We start from the raw sequence: 18,493 nt of genomic DNA, 5'->3' as shown, positions 1-18,493 counted from the left end.
GGGGTCAGGGCTCGGTATCAGGGGTGATGTTTCCCCTACCAATACATAGGGGTCAGGGCTCGGTATCAGGGGTGATGTTTCCCCTACCAATACATAGGGGTCAGGGCTCGGTATCAGGGGTGATGTTTTCCCTACCAATACATAGGGGTCATGGCTCGGTATCAGGGGTGATGTTTTCCCTACCAATACATAGGGGTCAGGGCTCGGTATCAGGGGTGATGTTTTCCCTACCAATACATAGGGGTCAGGGCTCGGTATCAGGGGTGATGTTTTCCCTACCAATACATAGGGGTCAGGGCTCCTTATCAGGGGTGATGTTTCCCCTACCAATACATAGGGGTCAGGGCTCGGTATCAGGGGTGATGTTTCCCCTACCAATACATAGGGGTCAGGGCTCGGTATCAGGGGTGATGTTTCCCCTACCAATACATAGGGGTCAGGGCTCGGTATCAGGGGTGATGTTTCCCCTACCAATACATAGGGGTCAGGGCTCGGTATCAGGGGTGATGTTTCCCCTACCAATACATAGGGGTCAGGGCTCGGTATCAGGGGTGATGTTTTCCCTACCAATACATAGGGGTCAGGGCTCGGTATCAGGGGTGATGTTTTCCCTACCAATACACAAGGGTCAGGGCTCGGTATCAGGGGTGATGTTTTCCCTACCAATACATAGGGGTCAGGGCTCCTTATCAGGGGTGATGTTTCCCCTACCAATACATAGGGGTCAGGGCTCGGTATCAGGGGTGATGTTTCCCCTACCAATACATAGGGGTCAGGGCTCGGTATCAGGGGTGATGTTTCCCCTACCAATACATAGGGGTCAGGGCTCGGTATCAGGGTGATGTTTCCCCTACCAATACATAGGGGTCAGGGCTCGGTATCAGGGGTGATGTTTTCCCTACCAATACATAGGGGTCAGGGCTCGGTATCAGGGGTGATGTTTTCCCTACCAATACATAGGGGTCAGGGCTCGGTATCAGGGGTGATGTTTTCCCTACCAATACATAGGGGTCAGGGCTCGGTATCAGGGGTGATGTTTTCCCTACCAATACATAGGGGTCAGGGCTCCTTATCAGGGGTGATGTTTCCTCTACCAATACATAGGGGGTCAGGGCTCGGTATCAGGGGTGATGTTTCCCCTACCAATACATAGGGGTCAGGGCTCGGTATCAGGGGTGATGTTTTCCCTACCAATACATAGGGGTCAGGGCTCGGTATCAGGGGTGATGTTTTCCCTACCAATACATAGGGGTCAGGGCTCGGTATCAGGGGTGATGTTTTCCCTACCAATACATAGGGGTCAGGGCTCGGTATCAGGGGTGATGTTTTCCCTACCAATACATAGGGGTCAGGGCTCCTTATCAGGGGTGATGTTTCCCCTACCAATACATAGGGGTCAGGGCTCGGTATCAGGGGTGATGTTTCCCCTACCAATACATAGGGGTCAGGGCTCGGTATCAGGGGTGATGTTTTCCCTACCAATACATAGGGGTCAGGGCTCGGTATCAGGGGTGATGTTTCCCCTACCAATACATAGGGGTCAGGGCTCGGTATCAGGGGTGATGTTTCCCTACCAATACATAGGGGTCAGGGCTCGGTATCAGGGGTGATGTTTCCCTACCAATACATAGGGGTCAGGGCTCGGTATCAGGGGTGATGTTTCCCCTACCAATACATAGGGGTCAGGGCTCGGTATCAGGGGTGATGTTTCCCCTACCAATACATAGGGGTCAGGGCTCGGTATCAGGGGTGATGTTTCCCTACCAATACATAGGGGTCAGGGCTCGGTATCAGGGGTGATGTTTTCCCTACCAATACATAGGGGTCAGGGCTCGGTATCAGGGGTGATGTTTCCCCTACCAATACATAGGGGTCAGGGCTCGGTATCAGGGGTGATGTTTTCCCTACCAATACATAGGGGTCAGGGCTCCTTATCAGGGGTGATGTTTCCCCTACCAATACATAGGGGTCAGGGCTCGGTATCAGGGGTGATGTTTCCCTACCAATACATAGGGGTCAGGGCTCGGTATCAGGGGTGATGTTTTCCCTACCAATACATAGGGGTCAGGGCTCGGTATCAGGGGTGATGTTTCCCCTACCAATACATAGGGGTCAGGGCTCGGTATCAGGGGTGATGTTTCCCCTACCAATACATAGGGGTCAGGGCTCGGTATCAGGGGTGATGTTTCCCCTACCAATACATAGGGGTCAGGGCTCGGTATCAGGGGTGATGTTTCCCCTACCAATACATAGGGGTCAGGGCTCGGTATCAGGGGTGATGTTTCCCCTACCAATACATAGGGGTCAGGGCTCGGTATCAGGGGTGATGTTTCCCCTACCAATACATAGGGGTCAGGGCTCGGTATCAGGGGTGATGTTTTCCCTACCAATACATAGGGGTCAGGGCTCGGTATCAGGGGTGATGTTTCCCCTACCAATACATAGGGGTCAGGGCTCGGTATCAGGGGTGAGTAGTACCTTGTATCCCTCTGCTCCATGAATGATGTCTTTCATTGAGCTGGTCACTTTCTCTCTCTCAGCCTTCAACACCTCCACTTCCTCCTTCAGAGAGACAGCCTCTTTCCTGCTGGTGTCCAGCTCCTTCCTGGCTTTCACAGCCACCGCCTTGATCTTATTCATCCTCTCATTCTTCTCTTTGCTTTCCTTCTCCAGCAGGGCTGTGATGAAGGGATGGAATCAAAAGAGGACACAGAGACATCATCACACATAGATCATTGGCAGTATCAGAATCCCCTAATGATTGCCACTTTGTATCTGTCATTCTTATGAGCTTAATAAAATCACCTAGAAATAATAAAACAAGCAAAACACTGTTAGTACTGTCCATCTGTGTTTACTGGTCATAGTATCCCAGTTCCCTCTTCTGGACCTCTCCATTACAGTAGTAATTAGGAACGTACCGATTTTCTCAGTGAACTCTATGGCTGTGTTCTCCTCTGAGACAGTGGAGGCTGTAGACTGATGGGGGGAGAGACAGGGAGGTGGAGGGAGAGGAAAAGTCAGTCTGTAGAACTAATGAAAAATACCTCAGCAGTCACTGTAACAAACTATAACTTGAGGCAAAAATAAATAAATAATGTAATCCAGTAAACTTGAAGACACTGACAGAAGAAGCACTCACCTGCAGGACAGCCATCTCACTCTTCAGCTGGGATATGACTTTGTCCTTTTCTGTTAGCTGCTGTTGTAGCGCTCTCCTCTCCCCTTGTTTTTCCTCCTCCTCCTCTCTCTCCGTCACTCCTCCCACCTTCTGCTCCCTCTCTTTGTCTGCCAGTGTCTCTCTAGCGTTGCTGACCTGGGCCAATAATTCCTGATTCTCTGTTCTCATCTTCTCATTGGCAAGTTTCATCTCTACCAGGTCTCTCTGTAGAGCTTCAGTATCTCCCACCAGCTCCCCCAAATTACACTTCAGGAGGTTCCTCTCCTTTTCAAGCTCCTCTACACAAGCCTGCAGCTCCTCCACCTCCTCCCCTGGGCTCCCCTGCACCTCCCCTAGGCTGCTCTTCAGCAGGCTCCTCTCCTTCTCCAGCTCCTCTATACGAGCCTGTAGCTCAGCCACCCTTTCTCTTTGGCCTTGCCTCCCCTCCACCTCCCTCAGCCTCACCACCTCCATCTGTCTCTCCTGCAGTGCTGCCAGTGTTTGGTCCCTCTCTGTGCTCACCACATTGAGTGAATCCTCCAACTCCTGAACAGCACTGTCCTTCATCTGTAGCTGAGAGAGGATCTCCCCATTCTGCCTGCTCAGATCCTCCACTGAAGCCTTTAGCTCGAGGGTTAACGCTGTCTGCTCCTCAAGAGAGGCCTTTAGCTCGGAGGCTAACACAGTCTTCTCCTCCAGAGAGGTCTGCAGCTGCTCCTTCAGCCCCTCGGCTGCCTGTGTCTGCTCCAGGAAGCTCTCCAGCCTCTTCTCCAGGCCCTGGACCTCCTCCAATAGGCTTTCTCTGTCTTCATTCAGCACTCTCAACTTCTCTACCAGACTCTCTCTCTCCTCAGTTAGCCCTCTGACTCTCTCCTGTAGCTCCTGAATCGCTGACGCCCCCTGTTCCTTCATAGCTTCATATTGTCTGACGAAGTCCCCAGTCCTCTGACCTAGCTCAGTCTCCAGGCCTCTCAGGATGTCTCTGGTGTGTTCACACTCAGCCACCGCCTGCCCCCTCTCTCTGGCTAGGTACTCACATTCATCCACTGCCTGGCACCTCTCTTTGGCTAGAGACTCACATTCACCCACCGCCTGGGTATTCTTTCTAGCTAAGGTCTCACATTGGGTCCTCAGCTCCTGGACCTCTAGGATCAGTCTCTGCTGTTCTTCCAGGGTCAAACTCTGGTGGTCTGTGTCAGGGAAAGGGCTGGAGGGGCTAGCAGAGCTGGCAGGCAGGCTGTATGCTGGTTCTCTCTGTGGCCCACTCTGCTGGAGCTGAGTGAGGGCTGGAACCTCCTGAAGGTCACACTTGGGGGTTGCCGGGCTCAGAGGGTCTCGGTAAGGGGTCATATTCAGGTCAGGGGTCGCACCCTCCCGGGTCATCAGCAACTCATCGATCTTAAATTCTAGCTCCTCCTTCTCTGTCTGAAACTCCTCCCTCATCCTCTCAAGCTCCGCCTCCAGTTGAGTCTTCACATTGCCCAAGAAGGTCAGTTCGTCTTGCAGCATTGTATTCTGGGATTGCAGGTCCTCCAAGGCGGATCGGAGCTGTCCAGTCTCCGTCTCTCCATCACTGGCATCAATCTGACTTAAACCAGACAGCTCCAACATCCTGGCTATCCCCGAGCTGCGGCCACTAGGCTCCTCCTCTTCCTCCTGCACATCCTGCAAGAAACTGTCATAAGAGGAAGACAATTTGATTAATTAAGCACTTTTTAAAGTGACTCAAAGCATTTTAGTGTACAGTCTGTGACTCATCTCATGTCATCCAACACCAATATCGTGGCCAACACCAATGTATAGCAGTAGGACCCACCTGTCTTTGAGAGCGAGCTGCTCACTGAGCTCCTCTTGAAGGAGAAGCAGTCTCTCTCTCTCCATCTCAAAGTCCTCCTCCAGAGCTCTCAGCTCCTCTTCATGTTGCATGCTATGCTGGGCCAACTCTTCTCGTAGGTTCTCGACTTCTTGCTGGGCCTAAAATAAAAAGAAACACACAGTGTATTGCAACATTTAAACCAGAAGGTCTTTGTCAGCTATCGGCTTACAACCGCGTGAAGGTATTCACTTTGTGAAATGTTTCGGACACCGCTTTTGAACTAACCTCGGTCTGCGCCCTCTGGTGGTCCTCCTGCAGCACTGCAGCCTCCTGGGCACTTCGCTCCACCGCTGCAGCTAGCTCTGTCTGCAGACTCAAGATCTGCGACTCCAGGCTGTGACTAACAGCTTCTACACTGTTGTTTGTATCTTCCTTTTCTCTATGCTTTTCTTTCTCTCTGTCACTCTCGTCTTTCTCTCTTTCCCTATGCTTTTCTTTCTCTCTTTCGCTCTCTTTCTCTCTGTCACTCTCGTCTTTCTCTCTCAGAAGCCTCTGAAAGAATTCGACTTCTTCTTTATGTTTGGCCTGGGATACGTGCATGGTCTTCTCAAAAGTGGCCATCTTTTTCTGGTGGTCTTCCTTGGCCTGGTTCAACTCTCCCTGCAGGGTGGCCAGTTTTCTTACTGCATCCTGGCCATATTCAACAGAAAACATGAAGTTAGAGCTGGAACAAAAGGTTGAATACCATGCTGCTCTCCAGGACTAGGGTAGGTGACCACTGGTCTGGCCTACACAGACAGATAACATGAAGTTAGAGCTGGAACAAAAGGTTGAACACCATGCTGCTCTCCAGGACTAGGGTAGGTGACCACTGGTCTGGCCTACACAGACAGATAACATGAAGTTAGAGCTGGAACAAAAGGTTGAACACCATGCTGCTCTCCAGGACTAGGGTAGGTGACCACTGGTCTGGCCTACACAGACAGATAACATGGTCTACTACAGTTCACCTGCTCCCGCTGCTTGACCTTCTCATTCTCCTTCCGCAGTAACACTGCACTCTGCTGGGTCTCAGCCTTCTCCAGCAGCAAGGCACTCATCCTCTCAGTCAGCTCCTGGGAGAACAGATTACCACAGAATAGAATGGAAAACACATGACTTACAAACCCTCCCAAAGCACTTCAGCATATTCATTTTCTCATGTAACAATTTCAGATCACAAACCTGTATGACGGAGTCGTCTGAATTGCCTGTTGGCTGAGACTTGAGGGTGTCAACTTCCTTCTCCAAATCTGAAAAAAATATTGGGAAGTAGAAAGGACAAAAAAAATATTAAAAAGGAAATCCTACTACTGTATTGATATTATAAACGATCACAACATTGAATAGTAAACCAATGGTTGACCCTTTTTACATTTGCACTGTCTCCATGCACACTCACAGGACTCAACACACACTGACACTCCAACTCACAAATAACATGCACACACATTTATACTGACTCTATACACACACATACAATCATAATTTACACTGCTGCTACTGTTTATCATACATCCTGATGCCTAGTCACCTTACCCCTATACATATCTACCTCTATCACTTGTGCACGTCAAATTACACCTTGAATCTAAACAGTGAATGACAGGTGCATCATGTACCTGCACATTTGGACTTCATCTTCTGGATGGCAGACATCTGCTTCTTGGCAAACTTGATGAGGTCATCCTTGGACAACGTGTCCAACTTCATAGAGGTAACAGTAAGACAAAGGTACCAAACAGTAAGACAAAAGGTACCAAACAGTGAGACATAGAACACATTATTTTAGGGTCTCAGTCTTTTGATATTATAAAGTTGTCAAAAGTATGAGCACCAAGGCCAATCAATTAATGTATACATCATTGATACAGAAAGTGTACATGACATTTCAAAATACTGTAAGACTGGTAAGGGAAGAATGGGGTGGTGGTGGGTAGGATAGTATTTCTGATAACTCCAGGGTGCTGCACCTTTGATTTTGCTGCACCTGAAGGTGGTGAGGCCACAGACTCCGGAACAGTGTCCTGCTGTTGTGGAAAACAAACAATGACATAAAACAGGATATACCGGTATGACGCACACACACACCAATCTCACATTTACAGCCTAGGCAAACACTACAAAAGCGATGAGTAGGCATAATGTAGCTAATCTCATCTAGATAGCAATCTTTGCCTTTGGTGACACCGAAGCATGTAAATACTTCTGCATAAGGAAACAGTTGGATAGCTGTCCATGGCTAACATTGCCCTTATAGCTAGCTAGACCAGTAACTTGGCCACGGTCTAACTATAATTTCATGTTAGCAGTTGTGTAGTATCGCATATTATTTTAAATGGCGATTTAGTTGTCATTCCTATTATGTTAGCTAGCTAGATACACTAACGTTAGCTAAACCTGCTACTAGCCAGTCAGAAGAGCTAACAACAATCACTTAACGTTACATGTCGTTGGACCAAACTTACCTCCATCCTGATCGAAGCAATGTAACTAGCCAATCGTTAACGGAATCGGTAGTCTGTGTAGCTGAATATCTGCTATATGTTACTGAATGGTACGATTTGAAAACTAAAGCATTTCACTATTTTGATGTCCAACACTAAGCTTCAATTCATTTCCGGCTTCGTCAAACAACGTCCGTACGTACGTACGTACGTCACAGCAAACGTAATCGATAGTGCCTGCCAGACTTCAGATTGTATAACAGTGAAAACGATATATTTTTGTTGTTTCAAAGTAACATTAATTATTTATACACTGCACTAGGAATTTCCTGGTGAACAAAAGAGAAGAGCAGTCGCAGATAGTCAATTATAAGTCAATGAGGTTCATTACAAGAGTCAACCTCCAACACAGAAGCAGAGAAAACGTTTAGCTGTATTTTTTGTTCTTCTTCTGTGGGCTTTCTGGCGAACTATAACACAGAAAGGTGTTTTGCCACCACCAACTGGAATTCATTGAAACCAAAACAAGGTTAAAACATATAAATCCATAAGTGATAGGGAAATTAACTTATTCCACCCAAATAAAAATAGTACATTGACAAAACAAAACTCCCAATTCTGCATATCTCCCTTCTCGGGTTCTAGGGATTGAGAGGGTGGTACGGCTTTTCATCACTTTTATAACACATAACATGATCTTTTCCACAACTTGGACATCTTGGCTTCTCCCTTCTGAAAACACTTGAAACGTGATCAAAGCTTTACGATTATCACACTGCATTGGTCTTGGGATAAATGCTCTGACTCTGTAGTTAATATACTTGAGTAGGGAGAGACTCCATACCATTTTCCTAAGAGACACACACAACACTTCATACTTATCAAATCGGGTGAGACACAACACACGTTTCTTCTGATCCTCAGAACCACACAAAATCAAAACCATCCCACATCTCATGATCCTCACAGCCTTCACTCTACCCAGCACTCTCTCCACCAGTTTGAATATCTCAAATGGATTCCTCAAGATGGGTAATTTGATCAGCTGCTCCTCATTTGCAAACCTTACTCCTACAAGATACGAAGTAACGTTCTCATCACTGTACTCTAATTTGCTCTATTTTCCATTATTTTGGACAATATTCCAATTCTCTTTGATTCTACCGCCAAAGCACACCTCATGGCGCAACGCCTCTCCCCTATTTGACCTAGATAGTTTGTGTGTATGCATTGATATGTAGGCTACGTGTGCCTTAAAAAAATGAATGTAGTTCTGTCCTTAAGCTGTTCTTGTCTATTAATGTTCTGTATTATGTTATGTTTCATGTTTTGTGTGGACCCCAGGAAGAGTAGCTGCTGCTTTTGCAACAGCTAATGGGGATCCTAATAAAATACCAAAATACCAAAAATTTGATTCAGAATCCACTTCATCATCCGCTTCCGCCATCTTTCCAGAAAATCGCCTATGGCCTATGAGCACCGATTCATTTTATGTATAATTTCTCTTCATATGAATTTAAAATGATTTGCCAGTAGATTGTCAACGTGATTCATGATGATGACTGCTTGTTTAGCTTGTTAGCTAAGATGTTTAAAGTATGATGTTGACATGATCAGTCCAATCAAAGCTACGGTAGATATAACGTGATTTAATAACGTGATAAACTTAATTTTATCTGTAACCAATGACCTTGAGCTTTCTTGGATGGGCACTTCTAATGTAAATCAATGGCAGCACCCAAGGGTCTTGAATTTTCGAGCTCTCCCTGTAAATTTTGAAGTGACGTAGTGTCCCCATGAGTGACAGAACACTGAGCCAATCACGGTGCAACTAGAGAACATTACCAACTCCTATGCTCCTTATTTTCCGCTGGCTGCCCCACCACCACAGAAAGCACTCAGCTAGGCTGAAACACCTGCATTTTGGAGCTGCCTTACTCAAGAAAGCGAAAAAGAGGCCATGTTTTGTATGCGGCTGTCACGCCCTGATCAGTTTCACCTGTATTGTGCTTGTCTTCACCCCCTACCAGGTGTCTCCCAATTGTCCACATTATCCCCGGTGTATTTATACCAGTGTTTTTTGTTTGTCTGTTGCCAGTTCGCCTTGTCCCGTCAAGTCGTACCAGCGTGTTTTTCCATTTTTTGAGGTTTTCTAGTCTTCCCTGTTCTGACCATTCTGCCTACCCTGACCCTGCCTGCCGTTCGATACCTCATTGACTTTGCCCTGGACTACAGACCATTCTGCTTGCCCTGACCCTGCCTGCCTGCCGTTCTGTACCTCTTCGACTCTGCCCTGGATTACTGACCTCTGCCTGCCCTCGACCTGCTCTGGCTTGTCCCCTCGTATTATAAATATTATGAGAACTGTACTATCCGCCTCCTGTGTCTGCATCTGGATCATATCCTGAGTTTTGATAGCAGCTTTCTTAACTCAATTACTATTATGTTTACATTGTCTGCAAATTGATTTGTGACATGTATTAATGGCACTTGCTAAACCCTTGCTAAACAAGTGGGGCTCAAAACAGTTGGAGCTCTGCCCCACCTGTCCTTACTCAACAAATGCATCCAACAAGAAGCGATTCATTATCATTCATACACATATCCTCCACTCCAATTTTAGACAATTTCCTTTCTGTTCCAGTTTTCCTACTACTGTGGTCCATTCAGAACAGTCATCTTCATCAACTTTGCTTGATGGGCTGTTTGATTCGAACTCAGCATCCACTTCCTCCATCTTTTTCCTGAACCAGAACTGTAGATGACCTCTAACTGACTTCTTGGAGATAGGCCCATTATATAATAATCAGACAGCACAAAGTGTACTGTAAACACCAGCCAGAGAGGCTTGTAGGAAGTGAAAACAAAGGGCAGTGACTATAACAGCTGCTACAGAATCACAGTGTTTCACAAAATATAATAATATTCAGTGTGTCCTCAGTCCTTATACCTCCAGTCTGGCATCAATCACTATCAACAGATATGAGTATAATCCAATACATACAGCCTCTAGTTTAGCGACCATCAAGTGTTACAAACAGAACAATGGAAATCATGAGTATTACAGAAAGGGGAAATATATAAATAAATAGTGTTAATAACTCTAAACTGAATATGAACTTTATTCATCTTAAATATTCATATGACATACACCAGTGACTTTAAGTCTATAGTTTAGTGCACATCAATCAGTCAATGTGTGTGTGGGATGAGAGTAAAAGCCCATTTATGCTTGCTCCGGAATATGTGTTCCAGATGCTCTGTACAGAAGGTGTGACTGAGGCTTGCAGAGGCCAAATCGAGCTCCTTACTGCTTCACTGTGCGCCTCCTAACTTTTGTAAAAGAATCTGCATGTTAGAGGTCTTCACGATCCAAAAAGCTGGACCGGTCCTAAATGGTTCCCACCCATCCAGTCCACACAAGTGGGTATTATTACCACCGGGCAGCCCATACAGGAAAAGGTCTTCATGAGACAGGATTATTATTATTATTTTTATTTTTTATTTGACCCCTTTTTCTCCCCATATCATGGTATCCAGTTGTTTTTAGTAGCTACTATCTTGTCTCATCGCTACAACTCCCGTACGGGCTCGGCAGAGACAAAGGTTGAAAGTCATGCGACCTCCGATACACAACCCAACCAAGCCGCACTGCTTCTTAACACAGCGCGCATCCAACCCAGAAGCCAGCCGCACCGATGTGTTGGAGGAAACACCGTGCACCTGGCAACCTTGGTTAGCGCGCACTGCGCCCGGCCCACCACAGGAGTCGCTGGTGCGCGATGAGACATCCCTACTGGCCAAGCCCTCCCTAACCCGGACAACGCTAGGCCAATTGTGCGTCGCCCCACGGGCCTCCCGGTCATGGCCGCTCTCTCTCTATTGTCGGAACTGTTTTATAATTTCATGTGTTTATTGTTTGTCTATCTTTTTTATGTATTTGTCTACAAGTTTATTTATGTTTACAACAAGCAAGGGGAAGATATCAAAATAGGGGAATAATTGTACGGAATACATTTGTACGGAATACATTTGTACTGTAGTGAAGCCGAGTAATGCAAGGTCTCTTTCATGATCATGTGAAATCAATTGCTATGGAAATGCTAGGATGTGTTTTTCAATTATGTTAAAGGTAATTATGATGCAACTATGATGGTGATACGATATACACTGCTCAAAAAATAAAGGGAACACTTAAACAACACAATGTAACTCCAAATCAATCACACTTCTGTGAAATCAAACTGTCCACTTAGGAAGCAACACTGATTGACAATACATTTCACATGCTGTTGTGCAAATGGAATAGACAACAGGTGGAAATTATAGGCAATTAGCAAGACACCCCCAATAAAGGAGTGGTTCTGCAGGTGGGGACCACAGACCACTTCTCAGTTCCTATGCTTCCTGGCTGATGTTTTGGTCACTTTTGAATGCTGGCGGTGCTTTCACTCTAGTGGTAGCATGAGACGGAGTCTTCAACCCACACAAGTGGCTCAGGTAGTGCAGCTCATCCAGGATGGCACATCAATGCGAGCTGTGGCAAGAAGGTTGCTGTGTCTGTCAACGTAGTGTCCAGAGCATGGAGGTGCTACCAGGAGACAGGCCAGTACATCAGGACTCAAGTTTTATTTTAAGTCCGCAAGCTAGATCCCTGCAATGTCTCATTAAAGATCGAGATAACTTTTCTGTACTCTCTGGACTAAAACCTAATTATGATAAGTTTACAGTATTACGTATTGGATCCTTAAAGAATACAACTTTTACATTACTTTTCAGCTTACCTATAAAATGGGCTGATGGTGAAGTAGACATACTCGGGATTCATATCACAAAATATATAAATAAGCTCTCCACAATGAATTTCAATAGAAAATTTATAAAAATAGACCATGGAGAGGTAAATACTTGTCTATTTATGGAAAAATGTATTAATTGAAAATTATACTTTTTTCAAAGTATCTGTCTTTTTCAAACAAGCATTGCAGAGCTGGCTACAATTTCAATTTCATCCCCCTGAAAAGATAGAACAAATATTACAACAAATATTATGGCTGAACTCAAATGTGCTGGTTGATAAAATACCTGTATTTATGGGAAAGATATTTGAAAAGGTTATTTTTGTTTTTAAATGATATTGTAAATTGTAATGGTAGAGTTATGTCCTTCATGGAGTTATCAGAATTGTATGGGAAGGTCAGCTCAATCCAAGAGTAAAACCAATTGATTACAGCATTGCCCCAGAAATGGAGGAGGCGGGTGGCAGCGGGAGGAGGTAGGGAACTGGTCTGTCTGCCCAATATAAAGGATCAAAAATAGCATGAATAGGAAAGTATACCAGTTCATTTGAGGACCAGGATGTTGACAACTGTGCCATACAGATTGCAAAATAGTAGGGAAGAGATTTTTGATGTACCGATTCCATGGTACAGGCTGTATGAGTTGATATATAAAACAACGCAAAATTATTATATAGAATTCTTGCCACCAACAATATGTTGAATATTTGGGGCATAAAATCATCGAATCTCTGCAGATTTTGTTGTGAGGATACAGAATCAATAGACCATTTATTTTGGTATTGCCCTCAGGTAGCCTGTTTCTGGTCTCATGTTCAGGAATGGCTGAAAATCCATAGCATTGATCTAAAATTGACCCTAGAAATAGTACTGTTAGGAGATCTGGAGAGACCGGGTCAGTCAATTACTAATATACTAATACTCTTAGTAAAAGTATTTATCTTCAACACGCAATCTGTAGATTATATTCGATTAGATAGATTGAAATTGTATGTTAAACATCATAGCATAGTTGAAAGATATGTGTTGCGTAAAAACATGAAGTGGGTGGCCAGCAGGCATAGATGGGATGGACTGAGGGAAGCTGAGGGTTGGGATGTGGAATTGGAGACAAGTGGGAGTGGAGTTGCTGTGTGAGAGAGAGAATGATGGTCAAAAGATAAAGGGGGAAAAAGTCTAAATAAAACATAATAAAAGTACATTTGAATGACACTAAGTGGCAGTGTTTTTACAACTAATGCCAGTTTGTCTGAGGCTGATGACGTGGAGCTGTTTGTACACATGCATATACACACACTCTCATTCAAATAAACACATACAAGAACACACATACATGTAATAGTGCCAGACATGCACACAAACATAAAGTAGGCATTGCTGTTATGATTTCAGTTGTCCTTGATGTCCTTAGTTTAAAATGTATAATTTTAGTTTAAAAAAATGCATTGTTGTTTTCTTCTGTCTCTTCTTTTTTTCTCTTTAGTTCATTCTCTTGGATGTTGGTGCCGTGGGGGGTTCTTGGGGGTGGGGAATGGAATTCATTGTATTTTTATTTTTATTTTTTTCTTCTGGGAGGGGAGGGGTCTCAAATGGTTGAGGGACAGCTATTGGGGAACTGTGGTGGGATCTTGGAGGGTTCGGGTTTCACAAGATTGTGATAATGAAAAAGGAACCTATGACATTTATTTTATATCACTATCATGCACACGCAACCTCACACATAAGGATGGCTCTGTAGCGGAAAGACTGATACATGTTTGATAGTGTCTTGATGCTGTATTGTTTGTCCTTTGTTCTAACACTTTAATGTTACCCCTTCCTTGTGTTTTTTGTAATAAATCGTTATTTTAAAAACATTTTTTAGAACACAGCAGTAAACACAGTGAAAGGCTTATCTCCTACCATGTATGTTGCAAGAGCCCACAGAGAATGTGATCCTGAACCTGAAAGGGGTTGAGAACCGTATGAGTATTTTCACAGTGGTCTGAAACGACTGACCTAAAAAGTTTTGGTACGAAACACATCCTTAATTCCCACTCTCCTCTTTTTACCTCATTGCAAAAAGTCAATAGATTTGGCTGCATAGCTAATAGCACATGAAATGTGTTATTATACAATTACTGTATGGGATAAGGAACAATTTATACAAATACACACAGATATACCTTCTTACTGCGTTGACAAATGAATGAACAAATGAAAGAACACGTGCTCATGGTTTTGAAAGTGTTCACTACTTCCAGGTGTTTTCACTGGCTATTCTTCCAAGCCTGACAGTTTTATAGCCTGACTTTTTTCATCTTTGTTGTAAGAGTCAGACAACTTCTTTAGGCGGGTGTCCACGTGTGGAGGTGGGGTTTCAAGCTGATAAAGATTGAGGGTCTGCCCGATTACATTGCAGACGGAAGTCAGATCTTTCAAAACCTCGATAGGTATTTAACATGTCTGCCAACCATATCATAATATATAGCAACCTGATGCCCGACTGCACAGTCGATGACGTGGCACACAATGCAATGTCTGCGCATCGAGTCGGGCAGGAAATCAACCCATGACTCATCTGTCCCATAATGGCGCCTGTAAGCGCATGGGCAGCACCTTTGAGGCCATCTCCAGTCAATTTCTACTTCTATGAGTTGGTAAACAAACTGAAAAGGTGAAAAAGTACCTCCTCTACTGAATATGTCCCTCCACCCTCTGCTGAATATGTCCCTCCACCCTCTGCTGAATATGTCCCTCCACCCTTTACTGAATATGTCCCTCCACCCTCTACTGAATATGACCCTCCACCCTCTACTGAATATGTCCCTCCATCCTCTACTGAATATGTCCCTCCACCCTCTGCTGAATATGTCCCTCCACCCTTTACTGAATATGTCCCTCCACCCTCTACTGAATATGACCCTCCACCCTCTACTGAATATGTCCCTCCATCCTCTACTGAATATGTCCCTCCACCCTCTACTGAATATGTCCCTCCACCCTCTACTGAATATGTCCCTCCACCCTCTACTGAATATGTCCCTCCACCCTCTACTGAATATGTCCCTCCACCCTCTACTGAATATGTCCCTCCACCCTCTACTGAATATGTCCCTCCACCCTCTACTGAATATGTCCCTCCACCCTCTGCTGAATATGTCCCTCCACCCTCTGCTGAATATGTCCCTCCACCCTCTACTGAATATGTCCCTCCACCCTCTACTGAATATGTCCCTCCACCCTCTACTGAATATGTCCCTCCACCCTCTACTGAATATGTCCCTCCACCCTCTGCTGAATATGTCCCTCCACCCTCTACTGAATATGTCCCTCCCCTCTGCTGAATGTCCCTCCACCCTCTACTGAATATGTCCCTCCACCCTCTACTGAATATGTCCCTCCACCCTCTACTGAATATGTCCCTCCCCCTCTGCTGAATATGTCCCTCCACCCTCTACTGAATATGTCCCTCCACCCTCTACTGAATATGTCCCTCCACCCTCTACTGAATATGTCCCTCCACCCTCTACTGAATATGTCCCTCCACCCTCTACTGAATATGACCCTCCACCCTCTACTGAATATGTCCCTCCATCCTCTACTGAATATGTCCCTCCACCCTCTACTGAATATGTCCCTCCACCCTCTACTGAATATGTCCCTCCACCCTCTACTGAATATGACCCTCCACCCTCTACTGAATATGTCCCTCCATCCTCTACTGAATATGTCCCTCCACCCTCTACTGAATATGTCCCTCCACCCTCTACTGAATATGACCCTCCACCCTCTACTGAATATGTCCCTCCATCCTCTACTGAATATGTCCCTCCACCCTCTACTGAATATGTCCCTCCACCCTCTGCTGATTAAGGTTTTTTGTGTGCCTAACTATTTGTTTCTCAAAATAAGATGCTGCAAGGTGATAAACATTGTCCAATTTGCATTTGGGTGGGAATATCTGTGGCTGTGGCTGAGGCTGGGGTTAATGTAGATTGACAGGTTGTCTCTGCTTGTGTATTCCCGTGGTGTGGGTAGCTTTCTTTATCTGTTGAATATGGAGGCTGTCTGTTTTGACATGGAACCGAAGAACTGCTGACAGAACCTCCTTAGTAAGCCGCGCTCATCCTGACACGACTGGGCTGTGTGGTCTCGCTTTGTCTGCGTGTGTGTTCCTTCTCGCTCCACTCTGGTTGTTGGGTCAGGGGGTGGTGTCGTACTGTGTGTGTGTCTGTGTGCCCGCTTGCTTACATACGTGCATGCCATGGCTGGGCCACGGAACTCCACAGTCCCAACACACACACACAGGCTATCTCATCTATAAAACCCATGCTGCCTCAACCCTCCTTCCCCTCCTCACCCTGTCTCCCTGGGTCACACAGCCATCCATCACAGCCCCCCTTTGGTGCCATTTTTCTCTCCCCACTCAGTCAGGCAGTCAGGCCGTGGTTGGCTGTAATAAAAGTGACAGTGTGTGTCTTTAAAGTGTAATGAATATCCCTGCCTGTAGTGCCAGGGTCTATGAGCCGTAGAAGCAGAAACTCTACGTGCATCTCTCTGCTCCTCACTCAGCAGTACTGGTAGTGGTGAAGTCATCTCTCTGCTCCTCACTCAGCAGTACTGGTAGTGGTGAAGTCATCTCTCTGCTCCTCACTCAGCAGTACTGGTAGTGGTGAAGTCATCTCTCTGCTCCTCACTCAGCAGTACTGGTAGTGGTGAAGTCATCTCTCTGCTCCTCACTCAGCAGTACTGGTAGTGGTGAAGTCATCTCTCTGCTCCTCACTCAGCAGTACTGGTAGTGGTGAAGTCATCTCTCTGCTCCTCACTCAGCAGTACTGGTAGTGGTGAAGTCATCTCTCTGCTCCTCACTCAGCAGTACTGGTAGTGGTGAAGTCATCTCTCTGCTCCTCACTCAGCAGTACTGGTAGTGGTGAAGTCATCTCTCTGCTCCTCACTCAGCAGTACTGGTAGTGGTGAAGTCACCTCTGCTCTGCTCAGCAGTCTGGTAGTGGTGAAGTCATCTCTCTGCTCTCAGCAGTACTGGTAGTGGTGAAGTCATCTCTCTGCTCCTCACTCAGCAGTACTGGTAGTGGTGAAGTCATCTCTCTGCTCCTCACTCAGCAGTACTGGTAGTGGTGAAGTCATCTCTCTGCTCCCCACTCAGCAGTACTGGTAGTGGTGAAGTCATCTCTCTGCTCCTCAGCAGTACAGTGGTGAAGTCAGTACTGGCAGTACTGGTAGTGGTGAAGTCATCTCTCTGCTCCTCAAGTCATCTCTCTGCTCCTCACTCAGCAGTACTGGTAGTGGTGAAGTCACCTCTCTGCTCCTCACTCAGCAGTACTGGTAGTGGTGAAGTCATCTCTCTGCTCCTCACTCAGCAGTACTGGTAGTGGTGAAGTCATTTCAGCATAGATGGAGATGCACTTTAGTATCTTGAAACAGCTATTTGTCTAACATCACGGTAAGCAAGGCTATACTTCCTCTCTGAGTGGAGAGACTCAGGCTGATTGAGAAATAAAGCAGCAGCCCTTTAGGCAGACAGTACAGAGAGTACACTGCTGTGAGTAGTAAAGAAGTGTGTTTTATACTGTTGACAGTTGAGACAGTAACATACCGCTGGTAAAACTGTATACTGTATACTACAATTAACAAACGTGAAATAAACAATGAGAAATGAACAGTACAACATTACACTCACACAAGTTTCAAACGAATAGAGACATTTGAAATGTTATATTGTGACTATGTCTACAGAAATATGGGTTGTATTTACAATGGTGATTGTTCTTCACTGGTTTATCAAAATTGGATTTGTTTTCTAATACTTTGTGGGTCATGTAATAGGGAAATATGTGTCTCTAATACGGTCATACATTTTGCAGGAGGTTAGGAATTGAGAACAGCTGAAAAAACCCTTGCCAAAGGGAACAAAAACATCCCAAAATGTTGTCTTAATATATGCTCTACCTGTTCCGAACTGTTTCAGAATGCAATCATGCCTTCCCCCCCAGAACAAACAGACCCCTGCTGGACTATAGTAATTATGGATGGGCTGGCGCTTGACATTTCCCTTCCCCCTTCATCTCCCTTCCCATAACCCCTCCCACACACTCACCCTCATACTGTGAGGGTAAAGAAGACCTCACAATGTGTGATTGGAACAACTCTTGTTAGCAGGGGGCTTAATCACAAACACATACAATCCTGGGATTGTTGTGTTAATCAGTCAGTGTGTACCAACCTGGACAAC

General features: G+C 45.5%; 1 protein-coding gene across 4 annotated transcripts in view; it reads right to left on the bottom strand.

Moving 5' to 3' along the window:
- The window catches only part of LOC118378431 (GRIP and coiled-coil domain-containing protein 2-like), a 59,856-nt gene that overhangs the window by 21,348 nt on the left and 20,015 nt on the right, over positions 1 to 18,493 (bottom strand). For 2 of the 4 annotated variants that reach the window (XM_052522437.1, XM_052522438.1), the window contains exons 2-10: positions 6,989 to 7,045; positions 6,638 to 6,722; positions 6,201 to 6,268; positions 5,987 to 6,091; positions 5,262 to 5,666; positions 4,977 to 5,134; positions 3,143 to 4,835; positions 2,922 to 2,979; positions 2,479 to 2,678 (exon numbers count right to left, since the gene is read on the bottom strand). In XM_052522437.1, coding sequence (XP_052378397.1) covers positions 2,479 to 2,678; positions 2,922 to 2,979; positions 3,143 to 4,835; positions 4,977 to 5,134; positions 5,262 to 5,666; positions 5,987 to 6,091; positions 6,201 to 6,268; positions 6,638 to 6,722; positions 6,989 to 7,045 — 2,829 coding nt within the window. Of the gene's footprint in view, positions 1 to 2,478; positions 2,679 to 2,921; positions 2,980 to 3,142; positions 4,836 to 4,976; positions 5,135 to 5,261; positions 5,667 to 5,986; positions 6,092 to 6,200; positions 6,269 to 6,637; positions 6,723 to 6,988; positions 7,046 to 7,483; positions 7,690 to 8,340; positions 8,362 to 18,493 lie in introns of those variants that run through there. The other 2 variants (XM_052522439.1, XM_035765408.2) reach the window with 2 other exon arrangements.

The sequence above is a fragment of the Oncorhynchus keta genome, chromosome 7 (assembly GCF_023373465.1).
Source record: "Oncorhynchus keta strain PuntledgeMale-10-30-2019 chromosome 7, Oket_V2, whole genome shotgun sequence".
Classification (NCBI taxonomy): domain Eukaryota; kingdom Metazoa; phylum Chordata; class Actinopteri; order Salmoniformes; family Salmonidae; genus Oncorhynchus; species Oncorhynchus keta.
The sequence above is the reverse complement of the archived record's forward strand: the minus strand, read 5'-3'. Positions and strand labels throughout refer to the sequence as shown.